Genomic DNA, 18,339 nt, shown 5'->3' with positions numbered 1-18,339 from the left:
TCAGCCTCACGTGGCAGGTTTTGAGCAGGATATCACAGGGTGTCTTCTCTTTGGAACCACTGGGAGAATGGACAAGGAAATACAGGTTGCAGAATTTGCAGTACGGTAAGGATATTTAGCTGTTTGTTTTGGCATTGTTATATTAAGCAAATTAGTGACATTATCTAAACAGGATTGAGATACAGATGACTCAGCTGATGAGACCCCCTTCAGATAAGACTGATGCAGTCTGCAAGACAGAAAAGCTTCTAAAAAAACAGTTTTACCCCTCTGTATTTGACAACAGTTGTTACACGTTTTAATACACATATATGGTTTATAGTTTATCTAGCTGCCCTTGAAGACTCAAAGGTGATATGTATTTTATGGTGAGGTGTTGACCTTGTCATTCATGGTTTTGGGGTGTAAAGGTCCAGGGTCCATCCAAGAGAGGCCAATTACTAGTGAAACACTGAGAGCCACTAATTGGAACTGCAGTGTTCTGTAGTAAATATCACCCTTTTTAATATGTTAGGTTGGTTAAATGGTGAATTTGCTTTAAAAAAAACCCCACAAATAAACAAAAAAAACCACTAAAACCAACTTTATGGGTAGCGTTGTTACAATCTACAAGAGACTTATTTAAGGGTCTTTTATAAATATTAGTTTATCAAGTTACTGCTAATGAGCTTTCAGACTCGCTGTATTGAAAATAATAGTGTTTCTTAATTAAAAATGGGTTGAGTTTAGAAGAAAGGAAGAAAAATTTCTCAGACCTATGCAGCTGATAGTATAGTTTCTAAATGAGTTTCCAAAAAACCTTTGGGTTTGTATTCACAATGAGATCTTCCTGTAAGGCTCTCAGGATATTTTCTTGACTGCTGTAATGTAAATACATTTTTAAAAAAATAAATCTGGAAGCGTCTTTTACCATCTGTCTCTGCAACACAGAACATACAGAAGGCTCCATCTTACAAGAGAGAATTGTCTATCCCACTACAGAGCCCAAAGCAAGAGAGCCCAAGCAGTAAAATTTATTAGACAGCCCTGCATGACAAAAATCAATAAAATACAATCTCTTGTGGCTTAATATGAAAACAAACATAAAGAAGCAGTGGCTCTCAGGAAGAATATTTGAGCTGCAGGTATAGAATTGAAAACGTCAAGAGGAGAAGACTGAAAGTGGAGGTTGTTGTCCAGTTTTCTGTAGTATTTCAGAACCAAAGGCAGAAATACCAGTGCAAAGGGCAAGCTGTCTGGCCACATCTGAAAAACAAAATTGGTTACACTGGTGTTGGTGATGTGAGTGCAAGTGAGATGAAAATGCACTTTTCATGGGTGCCAAACTTCATGACCAGTGTTAAAACATTCAATTAATTCATGGTTATTTATACACGGTTATGATGCTTTGAATGATAAAAAGAGTCAAAGCTACAGTTCTCTTTGGCCATTTTTTCTGCATTAAATCTATTCTTTTCTATCATACTTAGTTGTAGGTACTACTGGGTATTAATGATACTTTAGTGGTTTGTGTTGTGCAGTGCTGTCAGCAATGCGGGCACTCTAAGGCTGTTTGAGTGTACTCTCTGTAATTTCTATTAAATACTTTGAATTTCTTTCAAACTGCATCTTAACATTGCATGTCCTAGTCTTGTTATGTCTTTTTTGGAAAAAAATACAGCAAAGCTTCCGCTGTATTTTAAATTACTCACTGTACAGTCAAGTGTAACTCAAATTTTATTTTTATTTTTAAATCAGGGAATAAATAAGAATACCCTTACTTCTAAGTTCAGTTTAATTTTTGAATAGCACCAGCACTGTTACAGTAATTGCAAACTACTGTATTGCAGGGTTTTATTTACATGTGTAGAGTAGCATAATTTCCATTCTGATTGTACCTGAAAACTCTTATGTGCTATAACTCATTGTAAGGACACTGTAAAAAAAAAATTTAAATATATATATTTATAAATATATGTGGTCTTTCAGCCTTCCCCTGCTTTCCTGGGTTACTAAAACTTGTTCAGATGGAGCTGTATCACTCATACACGGACTCAGTGATGCAGTGCTTGTTGAGGACAGAAATATTGTAGCCTTCTAGAAAGCATTTGACAGACAGTAATTGTGATATTACTGACATGTAATCCAATTTCCAGTATTTGCAATAGTTAAACACATCCCTGTTTTCTCCCCTACCCTGAATAATGATGTTGACTTCAATACCATGGCATTTTAATTGAGTGTATCTTTGAGTTTTCCATGTATAAGTGGTATGTACAAGGGTCTTGCTTTCTAAGCATTTATCTTCAAGTGCTTGATCAAGAGATTTTATTATACTTGGAAACAAGTATCTGTTCTTATCCACCACCATGACTCTAGGGTCTCAAGAGCAGTACTAACTAGGGTATTGCTTGTGAAACTGATAGTGACAGTGATCATTCTGGTCCCCATAGTTGCTTTTTCTGTCCTCTAGATTCAAAATCCTTTGCCAAGCAAGCTCCTAAAAATGTATCTTTTCTTTATTACATTTAATTAGTTATCTTCTTTTTAAGTTTTACCTAGTGACAATACTGATAGTGGGATGAAAATCCCAAATTTGTATGAGGCTTACAGCTATTTTTTAATCCCGTCACAAAGCAGCTAGTTCTATAATGTCTGTAAGAGTAGACTTAAGAGAAAAGTTACATATAACCTATGTGACTATCGATCACTGATGGAGCGGGGACTAAGTATTTCCTTTTAAGCTTCCCATTTGCATACTTGCATGCGTTTTCTCTGGTTTTATTGTTTTTAAATGATGCAGAAAGCTAGCTAAGTTCTTCTTGTAATCAGTCCGGTTTATTGTGAGAGTTGCCGCTTTCTGTCTATAAGAAATCAGACTCAGAGGCACCCTGTGTCTGTCTTTGCAGGTGTATTTCTCTGTGACAGCTGTTCTTTAAGACCCTGAGATCTGCCATTAATTTTGAGTAGTCAGAAAGGCATCCATCTAGTCAGCGGTAGAAATTATTGCTGCTCTTTGATGAGTTTTCATTATTAGCATTTCTCCAAGGCAAGGGTGACTGAAATTTATGGCATCAGTTGGCCACACGAGACAGGGATGTTTCATAAATGCTGCCAGATGTCACCGAGATGAGCTTGTAGGCAACAAGCAAATTTTTTTTGGAAGAGCTGTTAAAACTGCTGTGGTGAGTTCTCCTCTCTGAACCTATTCCTGTTCCTTAAGTCAAACGGTATTGTGACTTCTTGGTGTGCAGTTGAAGTGGCCTGATAACCGATGTGGAACCGACAGGAATAGGGTGCGGAGTGGGGCGAAGATGGTGTCCACCGTGTGGCCCCCACCTTGTACTACTGCAGGGACGCTTCCTTAACCTTGCTAGAAATCCCAGCGGGAAGATAATGAATCAAATCCCAAATCATTTTTGAAAGGAAAATAAACACTACAGAGAGCACCAGAAAATTCCTTTTTTACCTTCTTTTTGAGAAGTAGGGTTTGAGCCGTGCATTTATGAAGACTGATTAATGAGTTGAGCTTTGAAGACATGACCTTGCAAACCCAGCAGTTGTTGCCATTTCTTTCAAGAAAAGCACCATGACCTGAGACTGCATGAGAAAAAATAATGTTTAGTTTGTAAAATCATGAGCTAAAAGCTTAGAGAATATGTGTTAAATTTGCCCATAGACTCTCCAGGTCAGCGGGTACCCTTGTCTTACTTGTGCTGCACAGCAGACCAGTCTATTTTTCCCCCAGAGACTTAGGTCTTGGGGAGATGATAGATAAAGAGATAGATGAACAAGGGAGCAAAATCAAGGTTGCAAGGGTGTGATACGTTACAGTTTTTTCATGCTTATTTTCCAAATACATCTACAAATCCTTTTTTTTTTTTTTGACTGGTTTACATGTTGAGGTAATTATATCCTTTGGGTTGGTGTATGCTGTTTCTTCACTATCTTATTCTACCTTTCTAGAGTCTGCATAGAGAACTTAATATATTTTCTTTGCCATTTGGGCCAATTTCTGTCCTTTCCTTGGTTGACAATTCTGAGCTATGTAGGTAGTGCTTTATATTTAGAAAGATGCCCTGGCTGTATTCATTTCTGATTTTCATAAGAGTGATTAAAATCTCAAAGCTGCATAATTTTATAGAACTGTGAAAGGTTTGCATGAACTTTGATGCATCCTAACGTTCATTTTTATAGTTATTCTGTATTTAAATGCTATTGCACTGCTTATAATGAACAAAGCAATGAAGTAATTTGTCAAATATTATATTGACCAATGTTTATGGCTCTATTTCAGTATCTTATTATTCTGCCTAGTCTAGAAATTGCTTTAAGGAAAAGAAAAACACCTCTGTAATGCAAGGTAACTTCTTTGGCTGCAGTTAATTTGATTTTTCTCAATAGCAGGAGGCAGATTAAATGGAGTTAAAATAACTCAATAAACTGTGGCCTCCACGTCTCACCGCAGCTCCAAAAATGTATTTTGAGTCTAGGTCAGCCTGCTTGTTTAAAGGAGAAACTTGGATGTGAGAACTCTCAAACCTTTTTGATAATTATAGATGATTGTTTGATAAGCAGGTGGGCACGATTCAAAGACAGTGAGGCACAATTAGTGAAATGCAAAAGAGAAATCTTTGGTGTCCAATCCTACTTGGTAGTTTTGCATCATCAGAGGGAGGTTTCGGGGAGATGTTCACAGGAGGTGAATATATTTTTTGTGCCCTCTTCAGTGACAGATGAAGTTGAGATGTTCTTTGGAGACAGAGTTATGCCTGTCTGGGGAGGGTAACTGGCAAGCGTGCCAGGAAGATCTTAAAAGCTCAAAGAGAGTCACCCAGAATTAGAGACAGCAGAGCTGTGAGAATTTGTGCATCCTGAGAAGATGCTCATGTGCTGGTAAATCCAGAGGTGATCTGTGGAGGTTGGTCACAGCATCCAGACTTTGAGGGGAATAGCAACAGAATTGCATATATTTATGGGAGGAGGTGTAAGTCCTTGTGCTTTTTGACACATCTTAGTGCCAGTATTGCAGGGGAATGGTGGGGATGCTCCAGAGAGATAAGCAGGAAAAAGGCAAGGAATTGTAGCCAGTCTGGGTACAGTGGGTAAGCTGCAGAGTTGCTTGCCCAGTGGGGTAACCATGGCAGGGTCTCTAACACCCTGTGGCCTCCATGGGATGTGTTCTGGAGGGATAAAGTAGCCCTGGCTCACTGGGCTGCCCCCATTGGGGGTCAGGCAAAAAGCGACACGCAAACCAGGAGTCGCTCCTGCCAGCCAGAAATGCAAAGGCTAAACCAGTTCTGTGGGTAAGTAAACCTTGGGCACAGAGCAAAAAGGATGGAGAGCAGGAGGAACAGAGTGTTCCCACATACATGGGGCAAAACAGCTTCCTCTTTAAGAAAAGGCTGTGCTGTAAAGGGATGGGAAAGCAGGCTGTGGCCTAAATTGTACTCAGGAGAGACCAGAAAAAAACGCCAAACCCCAAAACTCCAGTACATCATTCTGCAATATGGTCTCTCTTGTATTTGTCAGAAGGGAGATATTTGCTGACTGATCTATTTAGGGTTTTTCAGAGTAGACTCCCTCAAGGAAGGAGAGAGATGCTCATTCTTCTGTGTGTGTTTGAATGAGATCTAGGCCCTGCAGCCCGTAGAAGCTAGGAAAGACAACCACAGAAAGCTGGAAGCCTCCAGATCTGTTGGATTTTGCTGAGAGACAGCAGGGATGAGCCTGAAGCCACTCCTCAGGTCTCAGAAACACTGCAAAGACCTGGGGAGCAGAGGGGCTGGAGCAGAATCCACTTCCCTCAAAGCCAGCGAAGGACTGACTGTTAGGCTGGTATCAGGGACCTTCTGCATGGGCTCCTCTGCAGGGACCCTGTGCGTAGGAGGAGGGTTGTATATAACCTTTTTCCAGTTCTGTTTCCTGGTCACTTGAATTTTCTTTGTTTTGGGAGGTTAATTATCCTTATTTGTTTGTTATTATAATAAATTGTGTCTTATGTTGCTGTTTAAAAGCTGTTTGGTCTTCTCCAAGGAGTTCACTACGTTAGAAGGTTGACATGGGTCCACCTCAGAGCTTTGGCTGATCCTTAGTTGCTCAGCTATCCTGCCTCTGAGAAGGTCCCTTCCAGCCTGAACCATTCTATGATTCTATGAGTATCAAATCCCTCTTTCCTTCTGGCAGGTAGTAGGGAGGATGATGTCGGAGCAGAAAATTTGATATGGCAAATGGACAGTGGAGTAAGAAAAAGAATTAGGTAGGTTATGGCACAGGAGGGAGCACAGCAATAAAATAGAAACCAGCTGGAAAGTGGGGAAGAACGTACTGGAAGAGATGGAAAAAGAAGTAAGGAGAGAATATTAGAAATGAAATAGAAAAAGTAGGTGACAAACTGAATATCCAGAAAATAATGCCCTGGATATTCCCTCTCATTGATTAGTTGATAATGGAAAATACTGTCGTTAGTCTTCCTGTCCTCTGAAGGCATCACTTACCTATAGCATACGTACCAGGGAAGCACTATAGGCTTTACATGATGGAGGACTATGTTATTATCTTTTTTAAAGGAGATTAAGTTTAGAGTTTTATTCACTTATATTTGGAAAAACGTCATTTGAACTTTAAATAGTTTGAGCTCTATCACCTGAAAATACGACTTAGGTGGTTTTTAAGTTATTTTGTTGGTTTCTTTTTTAGTGTATATGATCAAATGATCTATCTTTGATCTCTATTTGATTATTTTTTTTTTTGGCAGAATTTATAAAGTAGCCTTTAATCTGTTCATTAAGTGTTAACTTTTTCCCTTTGCCTAAGGCTCTCTTATGAAATTGTGTAGAATAGGTGGTTTATTTCAGAAAAAAAACCAATAAAAATATAGAAGTTAAGCTTTTTTTTTTAACCTTATTGCGAAATCCCTAAATATTTAGTGCAACTTCCAAGTTAAGAATACAGCTTTTCTCCAATTTCTTTAGAGTCTGGGAGTCTTAGTACATCTTGAGAAGTTGAGGCTTAAGTTACTTTGTTTAAACTTCAAAAACTAAAAGTAGGACAGTTTTTTCTTTCATTGCTCACTGCAAAATCAAGTCAGGTGCAGCCACACCGGCTGCAAAACCATGCCACATTCTTCTCTTTGATTTGTCTCATCTGTGACAGATTTCTGGTACAAAGGATCAAAAGTCAGACATGCCCTTTGAAAAATGAGAAAATTCAGAGTTGTAAAAGTAACATGAGAGTTAAAGACGACTGTCTTTTTAATTTAATAGTTAGCATTTCCTTAATTTTCTTTTTTCCCCTTTCTCCCCCCATTTAAATATATCAAAACATTGAAGTACAAAGAGAATTTGGGATGAAAGATTAAAGATGACTCAGCCTACGTCAATGTCTGCCCTGTTTTTCTTCTTAAAAAAAAAAAAAAAAAAAAGAAAACTTTTACCATATTGTAGGCACTAGAACAGAACATAGATTTTACCCACCAGAAATAATGAGATGTTTCAATCCTGTAGATTTTTGCTTGATGTCGGGAAAATGGCACTTTTTTAATGTTTAGGGAGCATAACACTTCGAACAATTTCATGCTTCAGAAGTGACAAGCCTACATGACTGTATTACGTGGTATTTTACTTTGGTCCACTATATATTGAAATATCATTCACAAAGTACTGTACAAGACTTTTTATTAACATGCTATGTTCCACTGTGCCATAAAACCCCTGAACTGAATTAAATCCAGCAAAAGTCAATTAGTGTCAGTGAAGAGTCTCCAACTGAATATAATAAAAATTAAAGGACACCCTTCCAATGCTGATGGTTTGATTTTTCTAAAGGTGCTGAAATGAGAGTGCACCCCATCCCAGTCAGAGCCCTTCATGGTGCTCGAACCTTCGTTTGCACTGTCGGCCTCTGAAAGGCCCCTGTCCAAATTTGCATCTCTTCCCAGGGCTCAGTGGTTGAAGGCTGTGAAGATGTATGGTTTCACTTTGAAAGAGTATGCTTTCATATAGATGCTGTTAGGCATATCCTGTTTCCAAAAGTGGGTGAGAGTTGTACGCCTGCCGATAACCCTGTCAAAACCAGTCTCTTGGCTGAAATGCAGGAAAAGTATAAGAATCCATTAAACTGTTTAAAATTTGCTAGAAGAATACTTGCTCGGTATGAAGCACCTTCCTCTTGAGGACTGGACCTAATACTCTCTAAACTTGATCATACTAATCTCACAAATACTGTGTCATGGTAGGTAAGTATCCTTTCTTACAGATAAGGTTGCTGAGACACAGACAAATAACATGCCCCCAGTAATACAAGACCCAGAAATAAAACACAGCCTTTATTTATTATAAAGAAATTAGGGAGTAAATTGCAAATGACTGTTTGCCTCTTCTTAAGACTGCTACTGCCTAGCAACGATTGCCAGATAGGATAAACATCATTAACTGTAAAAAGTTTAATGCCTAAAAGACATCAGGAGTGCTGATACGCAGTCTTGAGGTGGCTCCATGCTATTTTAAAATATTATCTGGCTTTGCATTTTGGGTCTAATGGTAGTCCTAGCCTTGCCCATGGTATGGATGCCCACGCCTGTGCACACTCGTATGTATATAATGGAATTTGTATTGCAGCCGTGCTATGATTACCTATAGGAGGGGAATGCTTCTGCAGCCAAAATAAAAATTAGAAATCTTGCACACTACATGCAGAAGCTTCTTAGGGAATCATTCGAGCTTTCTCTTCCTGTCAGGCTGGGGAATATGCCTCTTAATTTCCCCTGACAGAAAACATATCAGCTCATCAGCAGCCCTAAAAATGACAAAACATCCCTGCTGAAGAAGACTGACTGGCAAATGCTTTCTTTCACTGCCACTGAAGCAAGGGGGACAGGGAGGGGAGGGGCGTGCTTCAGAAATTTCAGGAAAGTAGAATAATTTACTCTGCTACCTGTAGAATCCCGCTGTTATGCCTTTTATTGCCATGAAATATTAATCTCATAGTCAAGGTGTGACCCTTGAAGAATTAATTTGAGCCAGAGTGTACACAACCATTTAATACTAAAAGAATAATTTATACTCCTGAATCTGGATAATGTGAAATTCTCTTACAGTGTTTGAGCCAAGGCAAACATCTCGATGCAAAATCTATACCTGCAGATCTCTTACATATTTAAGGGATGGAACAAATGCAGCTCAGTCACACACTGTGCTGTGTGCATTAACCTGTAGCAGTGGTAATCTCTTCCAAAGTTACTGTGCAGTTTCTTAAAAGCGTTATAGCACTACTAATAACAAAATTTGAATTTATTGAAATATTTGCTACTGCAATTTGGCATAAATGAGTAAGGTATTTTTAATAAACCTCTGAATTCTGTTGAATCGTGTTTCTGAATCACACACAATTACATTCAGAGTCTGTATGTTAAATGATACATCAGGACAGGGGACCTTTATAGACAACTATTGTAACATTTATCACTACTTCAGTATATTTGTATTGCTGGGAAAGAGCAAGCTTTTCTTTTTTAATAAGCCAAAACTATTATGAGATGAAAACATTTTATTGTCATTCTGCATATTTGTGGAACTCTTGCACCAGCATATTTTCCCCCCCCAACACACACACTAAAGGAGTAACTTTGTAAGTCAGAGTGACAGAGATAATTGGTGCATATATATATATATAAGCATACTACCTCCGGTAAATATACTAATATTGTATTTTTATATAAATAGTACAATGGGCCAGCTTCCTATTACAGTGAAATTACACAGTCACATAAAGGACTGCATAATTCACATTGCAGCATGAATGGTTCCAGTTCTCATATTGTAAAGATAATTTTCAAGCTGTGAACTGGGTGGAAACTGGTGCTGTCATGTCTGTATTAAGTGTTTGGACAGCCTGAAACTCAAGCCTGGTGGATTTTGAATGTCCCTTTTTTTTTTTTTTTCTTTTTTTTTTCCATTTTGGTGGGGATTAGTCTCTTGACATGTAGTGGAGTAGAATGCGTTGGAGTAATTCAGGGTTTCCAAGAGTTGCTAAGTGATGATGACAACTATGGCTGGAGGTTTTTCTGTCATATAGCTGGGTGGTCATGTGTTGTGTGACAGAAATGGTCTCTATGTTTTATTTACGAGATGGACACCTGCCAGACATCTGGCTGAAAGAGGAGCCGGAGGACCCTTGGGAAAGAGCGGGACACAGAGATGCTCCAGCAGGTTGTGCGCCTTCTGCACCCAGCCCCATAGAGATGGTCACTGCAGTTGATGGTCAGTTCTTTGTAACATGCCCTCTGCAGGATGCAAAATCCTTCCGAGTAACATCTACATATGGATAGGTATATTCTGTACACACATATGTTTATTACAAACAGAAGTAACTTATATATGTATGCCAAGTATAGCTCGGCACCTTGGTATTCTGCTCCGGATGGAGGGTTTTGTTATATATAGTTCTCAAAGTCCAAAGTGTTCAGATCCAGGTCTTGACCAGCAATGGAACTATGGTTTTCATTTATGTACATGTTGTGACTTTGAACATTTCGGAGCCAGGTTGACTGGCTGAGGCCTTTCTCTTGTGTATTAAATTAATGGCTGTAATAATAGACTCTCATTGGCTTGGTTTCAAAGATTTCTGCAGTGTAGTGATTTGGGAGTTCAGAAATATTAAAACTATGTGAGTTTACAAAACTTACTGGCTTTTAGAAAATGCAACTGGTTTTCTTTCTAATATAAATCCAGATAGCTAACAGATTAGGAAAACAACTTGCCCGTCCCCAGGTTTTGTAGCATCAATCTCCAAATGCCTTTTAAAATCAAACTTAATTTAGATAAAGAAATCATTCCTGGTTTTAGTTGTAATACTTTGACTCTACAGAGTTATGTCTGAGGACATTGTAGTAGTATGGTTTTTTTTATTTGTGCAAATTGTTTTTTAACAGACACTACTTTAAAATTCTATAATGAACGTATTTATTAGCAAATAAATATAAAGACAATCTCCCTAGGGCCAGGAGGCGCTTGTGGTGGTAGCTGTTTTACCTTGCTTGTTTCTGGCAATGACATCATGCAGTACTATTTAATAAAATACAGTTTCTGCAGGGGTGGGATTTTGAAGTCCTTGAAAATATTAGCACTTATAATCCTGTATAGGTTAAGGAGTGAGTAATGCAGTGAAAAGAAATCCCAAGGATGTAATTACAGGGAACGGTTTGGTTGTGTGCTACTTGTCCTGCCAACATGAAGAAGCAGGCACACCGAGAAGAATATGATTGGAGAAATTTGAGGAATATAATTGGGGCGTGCTGGCAAGACTGATGCAGAGCAGACGTCTCTTCCATCTCCTCTGATGCCCCATGTCGCTTTATATCACTCATGTGAAGATGTCTAGGTATTTCTTTAAAATTACCTAAGTTGGAGTTGAACCAGACAATGGGAATGAATTATTTGTATTGTGGAACACCTCTGTATTTTAAAGATGCTTACATTCAATGTTAATAATGAATCTCCTCATTTAATTCAGTATATTGCTGCTCCTTGTAACCAGCCATAAATTCTCTACAGTCCTGTATGTGCTGATATACTAGAAATTGATGCATCTTGTTTATTAGTTCAATATCATCAAGTACCGAGGGGAATTCATGCAGGAGGCGTTTTTACACAGGACAATGCCAATGGGAGGTTGCATATTTCTCTCTCATACAGCAAGAGCTAGGAAGAAACTGGTTTTGATATGCCTTCAAGTGCAAACAAAAACTTTGTGGAGAGGACTTGCCTTCTTGTGCATCATTCCCAGCAGCAGTGGCTTAGCAGACCAAGTTCATTGGTACTTGTTACCAAGTCTCGAGTCTTTTTGTCTATTTTCCAGATATAGCTGGCTGGAACTTGTTCAAGCATCTTATATTTGCTGGTGTAGAAGATAGGAAGACAGTTTCTTTGCTCTCTCCCTTACCAGTGTAGCTTGCCACGGTTCCTACAGGATGAAAAAGAAAGAAGGTAGCTTTGAACACCTCTGTGGAAGAACTCCTAAAAGGACAGATCTGTATAGTTGTTTTTAGGAGTAGTGCTGCTGCCTTGTTTTTATTTTCAGTGTGATAAGTGGGATTTTGCCTGCTCATCTGGATTCTCTTCAGAAATTAAAGTTCTCGCCTTCCGGCAGGGACACATGTTTAGATGTGATTGAGCTACAGTTGAGTTACAGCTCCAGAGGTCCCGCTTCCCATCGTCTGAGCTGCCCTCACAGTGTAGGTGCATGCTGTGAGCCTGTTCCTGCTCCGAAGGAAGAAGTCATAGTTTGAGGCACAGCAAAAGGTCCCTCAGGTCCGGCTCAGGTGTCAGCTGGAGTCCAGCCATGCCATCTTCCACAGCACAACTTCAGTGATCGTTCTTAGATCCAATGATCTTACGTTTACAAAACAACATAAGAAAAGACAAATGAATTACACAACGCGTGGTTGGAGACCACAGTCTTTAAGAGACTGAATGCAACCTTGCAAGATACACAGAGTTTCTGAAGAGATCTTTCTTACTTCTTAATTGGTGCTATCACGTCAGATTCAGTTTGCAACTTTGCGATCTTTACGAATCTAATTCCTAAAATTGCTTTCTGTCACTCATTTATGACAAAATGTGTTGTTATCTTAGCAGTATTACAGACCAGATCGTACTAATGTCAGTAGAAATATGTGATATGATATTTGCTAATAGCATATCGTGTAGCTCATGAATATTTGGCATTTTCTTCTTCCTGGTTGCTTCATAGTTTAAAGAGAATTTTCTCATTTGAGTTTGTCACTTCTGATGCTGATTCATCCTTTAATGTCTTCCAGCTTGCCACTTTAGAATTCCCTCCAAAGAAGCTCTTTGGAAACAAGGATGAACGAGTGATTGCAGAACGACGGAGTCACTTAGAGGTAATGCCAACTTTTTAACAGGCTTCTATGGTGTATTTACGTGGAGCACTCTCTGCTTGACCAACAGAAACCGTTCCCATATGGCCAAAGTTAAATAGCCTGCTTGTAAGTATGAAGTTACTTGCTGCCTCATTTAACACAGGAGATGGCAGCAGTAGATTGCAAAGTAATGAAACATGCCTTAAAAAAAAAAAATTAATCCTAGTCTAGGGAAAAAAAGCATCTCTTTAGAGATATTCATAGGAGGTACATTTATTTAAGGGGGGAAAGGTTGCGGATGAGGTAAGTGTTCACTGTAGACAGATGGTCTCTGTGCAAGACAAGATTAAAAAAAAAAATTGCTACTTTTAAATGCTATTTCTTAGCTGAAGATTTACTGTTTTATCATAGTTACTATGTCCAAATATCTCATGACAGAAGGAAAGCAATATTTAGGCATCTTGGAGCTTTATTTTGTAACCCAGCTTTCTGAATGTATCTATTTTCTTCAATTAGTTTCAAAAATTAGTTCTGTTATGGACAAGGTTACTGAGTATGTGAAGGTTGGGATGGTGGGTTTTTTTGGCTTTTTCTGCAGTGCCATGTGGATGGCATAATTTTGACTCCTATCACACATTAGATCTTTATATTTCTATGTTAATGCATGTCTTATTGCAGCCCAGCGGCAGAGGTGGCGTTTTGGGAAAGAAGAGGTGTGAACAAAGACTAAACCATACACCCCGCAACTGTATTGTAGCCACATTGGGGATTACTTGATCATGCGAGTCATTAAGAATTATATTCTTTGTAGAGCTAAAGTAGCATTAAGTAGAGCTTTAGAGAAGTTAATATAAAAGTAGATTGCTTCCCAACTGGAATCTTTTCTTCCATGTTTCACTTTTTTTTTTCTACATACTTCACCTTTCCTTTGATCTACAAACAAAACATCCTCCCACTGACTTCTGATGTGAGGTGCTTTTACATGTAGCACAAAATGTAATCTGTTTTTTGTTTCATGTCCTCTATAGAGGGCATAAAGGTATGGCCACATTGCAGTCTAGTACTCAATTAGCATATTTTTGTACCAGTAATAAACTTAATCCCTTAATCTTTCTGACCTTTCATTGATTTACTAACAGGTTTTTTTGTAATGTTTCTAAATGTTAAAGCTGCTGTGTATGGTGATGCTTTGATCGTGGTCATATAGTACTTACAGCTCTCTATATAGCCAGGTTTTAGCTTAAAAATTAAATTGTATCTATTTTAACTGAATTAAATTATTAAAACTTTATTACCTATATATTTTGCAAACATAATAATGATATAATATGACCGAAGTTCACATGAATGTGTTTTGCCATATGCCAAATAGTACACTTGGCCATGCCTTTCAATAATCCTGACAAATCTCTCAGTGTTAGAGAAACTAAAGATCCCCCGTGGCTGAGGGAAAGTTAAAGAAAGAGGAAAAGGAGCCACGCAAATGTTACCATCCTTTCCATGAGGAATTTGATGCAACAAGCTGGTCAAAACCCCCTTATGTCTAGATCTCTAGTTGTGATATTTTCTTCTCATTATGTATTTTGCAGCGGTTTGCTCTGGCTTTCCCAGCGGCTGGAGAGTTTCAGCTAACATAGCTGCAGCCTCCCTGGTGAAAAGTAGGAGAAACCACCTAAGTAGTGATGGTTCCCAAAGTCATGTAACGCTTTGAAGGCTCAAAGCTCATCTTGGGTTATACTGAGAAAGTATTTGGCAGGCAGAGAAAGTGTGGTAGTGGAAGATGGCACAGGCACCAGTTCTATTTAAAACACTGGCTGTTAACTGCCTCCTGGCTTTCAATCTGGTATGAACCTTGGGCGCACTTCAGTGGGCTGATTGGAAAGTAGTAAATGGATGGATTGCCTCTGCAAGAGACGTAGTTTCTTGGTATTTTGATGATAGCGCATTTCTCACAGGGGAATTTCATCAGATAAGGGCACTGGACCTTGGTAACAAGCGGAAATGTGGCTTGGATTCAGTTGGCTTTCGTACCTGATCCTGTGCCTTGATTTGCTGAAAACTCGTTGCAATCTCTTTCAAGCCTCGCAGATGATGTGTTGTTACAGCTGTAGTATGACACAAAGATCATTTGATTGTTCCATAGGGTTAGTCCAGGGCTAATGAGCTAATACAGCATTCTAGAAAAAGCAAAGCACAGCTTTCCAGGCCAACAAAAATGTATACTCTTATCCAGCGTCTGAGCTGACTTTATTGACTAAAACCAGTTGACATACTGATAAATATCAGCCTGATAAGTGCTCTGAACAAATATTATGTATTGTAAGATCATTAACAGAGTTGTCATCCCAGTGGAGGATGACAAAGAAATTACTCTGCTGTTCCAGGTTTTGCATTAGGTGTTTATAAATCTTGAATAGGCTTTGACTTCACGTTGTTCTTCCTGAACTACTTGGGTTAAAGTGGGATAATGCAGCTTTGACTAGTCCAGTGCTTTCCATAGGTCATTTCTGAGCAACAGCAGTTTCTTTTTTAATTTACTTTATTTTTAAAGTATGCACATAACAATTTAAAATTCAAACTCCAATGTACACCTGTGTGAGGGAGAAGACAACTTAAGCTGTCATATCAGTTAAAGAGCCTGACTAGGGTATTTGCTGGAATTAGCAGCTGGTTACTGAAATGGCCTTTCAGGCTCTTTTTCTTTACATTAAAACTAAATTGCAGCTCTCAGTCAGGTCTGGGAGATGATGCAGATCATCTGGGAGTTATTGTAGGAGCAAAACTACTCTTCCAATTAATTAAGTGCACAACAATCGGAGAACTGGTTCTAGTGCAGATATCTAAACTGTTACTTTATTTGACTCACTTTGGCTTTAGTTGGAGAAATTTTCATTGCACCTAATTATAAAAAGATTTGTCCAAAACTCCCTTTCAGGACAGTTTAGGAAGAGTTTGGTTTTTCCTACACATTACTTCTTGGGACCTTGCCACAGCAGGACAAGTGCTGAGGACAGTAGGGGATTTGGGGTACCTTTCAACACAACTAAAATCAGGGGGCTGGCTGTGGGGTTTGCTTTGTTTTAGGATTGTCACGTAGAGTTACCTTATTTCGTCTTGAAATTGGAAGTGGGCATATTTCATCATAATGGAGTTGAAATTACTTTGAATAAAAGGCTCCAGAGAGCCCCAAATCATGAGGATTGTGATTTAAAATCACAATAAATGCAAATTTTATGGAAATATTAAGTTCCTTTATTTATTCTTTTTATCCTAGTCAGTACAAATGCTTAATAACCAAAAGCTTCACAATATCTTATTGGTCGGAAAGCACATTATATGTACTGTTTCTGTGTGAGATGAACTTAGAGAGGTGTCTTTGATCTCTAGTGTGATACGTAGTTGCAATGTAAAGACTTTTGCTTTAATGTTTATTGGTATAGTAGAAAGTCTTTTGACCAATATCTTACATTTCCATAGAGGTTTGGAAAAATAATATGCAAGTTTGCACAAAGGCTTTGCCTATACATCTTAAGAGAAAACACCTAAATTGTATTTAAAATTACCTATCCAAAACGCTCTATTGCAATCTGTTAATTTAGTATTTCATCAGGGACCTGTTGCAGGGTAAAACTCTAAATTAATTGTTCCACAGTCTAAAGACTGTAATTTCGCTTCAGAGCCAACCTTGCTTGATTAAATCCGCCTTAAATGAAACAGCCAAGAATTCTTTTGATTAAAGTTAATGAATAGAAGTTAGTGTGTATCTATTCTTTCATGCAATTAGAAATCAGTAGGTAAGGGTATAGCTTCCTTTTTAAAAATGAAATCAGATGATGTATATTCCTTTTTTATTTTTTTAAGCAAAAACTTTGTAAAGGAAACACATGTCACAAGAGATACGTGATTCAGTGAATGTGTCTGTTCCTGTCTCAACTGCAGAATATCTCTTATTCCTTGGTGAGTTGCTAGATCTGTGGATGACAGTTAAAAGTTTTCCGAAATCCCAGCTTTTTTGGATACTGTATTGCAGTATCATGTCATTCCCCTGATTATTTTTCTTCTCCCAGACTCATGCTTTGTTGTAGTAACGAAGATTATTATTAGCCTCATTTTCTTCATTGTGCAGCCAGGAAAACTGGGCAGGAGTGACTGTCAAAGCTGACATAGCAGATTGAGCTGTGCTGCTTGACTCCTTGGTCAGAAGCCTTGCAGCCATGGACCCACTAGGCTTTCTTTTCTGCTCTTGCTGTCACCGGTGTGCTTAGTTAAAAAACAATTGTTACGCTGACAAAATCCCAACAGGTTGTTGCTTAAAGGAAAACAAAAACTCCCCCGAACCTCAGCCTGTCTCCTTGTCTCTGTTCCCTGTTTCCTCACACCCTGTTTCCACTGCTGCATCTCCTCAGCTTGGTTTGTGGACAGCAAAGGGGAACAGGCGAAATCCCTGGTCAGCGATGCACCAAGACAGCTCAACAGTCGGTAGGATACGTGTGTTTCCTTTGGTTGCCACTTACAGAGCTCAGGGAATGAAAGTCAACCTCTAACAGTATGGTAAAGCAAGCCTGCTCCAGGTTTTGTAGGAGCACATACATCTTCTTGGCATTGTCTCGGCTCTTCTTTTTTCTTGGTGCTTTGAACCTCTTTAAAAGATAGACACGCTCAATTTATTTAAAATTAATAATACAATTGTCCTTAACCTCCTCACTTCCTGATGTCATCTGATGAGGCTTTCAATGATAGGTGTTAATGCAAGAGGCAGAAATAAATCTTGTATGAACTGCATAATTCAATTATGCTCTCGAATCTGTAGAACTGGCTGGGGAAAGCATCGTAGACACCGAACTAACTGAAATACTGCTGTTACCTACAGTCAAAATTGAGCTTCTTGAACTTCTTTAACAAAATAAGGATTCTTTAACTTAGTAGCCAAATGCTCTGTTCTATTTTTAGTTTGTATTCTCACTTGAGTTCTTTTGGAGGTGATCATTTCTAGGGGGTCTTACTGTATAGGGCTCTAAAGCCACTACAATTTTCCCCTTTAAAAGTGAAATTCTGCTGGTTTTGCATGGCTTCAAGAGTCCGGTTCTTAAAGAAAACATGAAATAACAGAAATAGCCCCTTTTCTTGAACTTGAATTCATTCTTGTTATTTAAATGTATTATTAATTTCAGAATCAACACCTCGGTGATACTGAGTAAAAGAAACATCTGAGGAAAAAAAAACACCTCAAAATATTTGTCAAAAAATGTGAGCAAACAGAATGTTTGAGTCTGAGACCTCATTTCTTGAGGTTTCCCTCCACGAGGGCAGAAGCATTGTAATGAGATTTTAGATGATTCATCATCTGAATATTCGGTATGGAGTTCATGGGTACATCCCACCGGCCTTTGTTTCACAGCCCCATCTGAGACAACCTGCTTCATGCTAGTTACAGGTGAACTGGTATTTCTAGTGCGAAAGCCCTGTCAGGCAGCATCAGA

General features: G+C 38.6%; 1 protein-coding gene across 1 annotated transcript in view; it reads left to right on the top strand.

Annotated features, from left to right (window-relative positions):
* Positions 1 to 18,339, top strand: part of KIF16B (kinesin family member 16B) — a 139,578-nt gene that overhangs the window by 109,698 nt on the left and 11,541 nt on the right. The window contains exon 25 of the mRNA XM_074150465.1: positions 12,797 to 12,880. Coding sequence (XP_074006566.1) covers positions 12,797 to 12,880 — 84 coding nt within the window. The remainder of the gene's footprint in view (positions 1 to 12,796; positions 12,881 to 18,339) is intronic.

Source organism: Numenius arquata, chromosome 7, assembly GCF_964106895.1.
Source record: "Numenius arquata chromosome 7, bNumArq3.hap1.1, whole genome shotgun sequence".
NCBI lineage: Eukaryota > Metazoa > Chordata > Aves > Charadriiformes > Scolopacidae > Numenius > Numenius arquata.
This window is presented reverse-complemented; position numbering and strand designations above follow the sequence as displayed.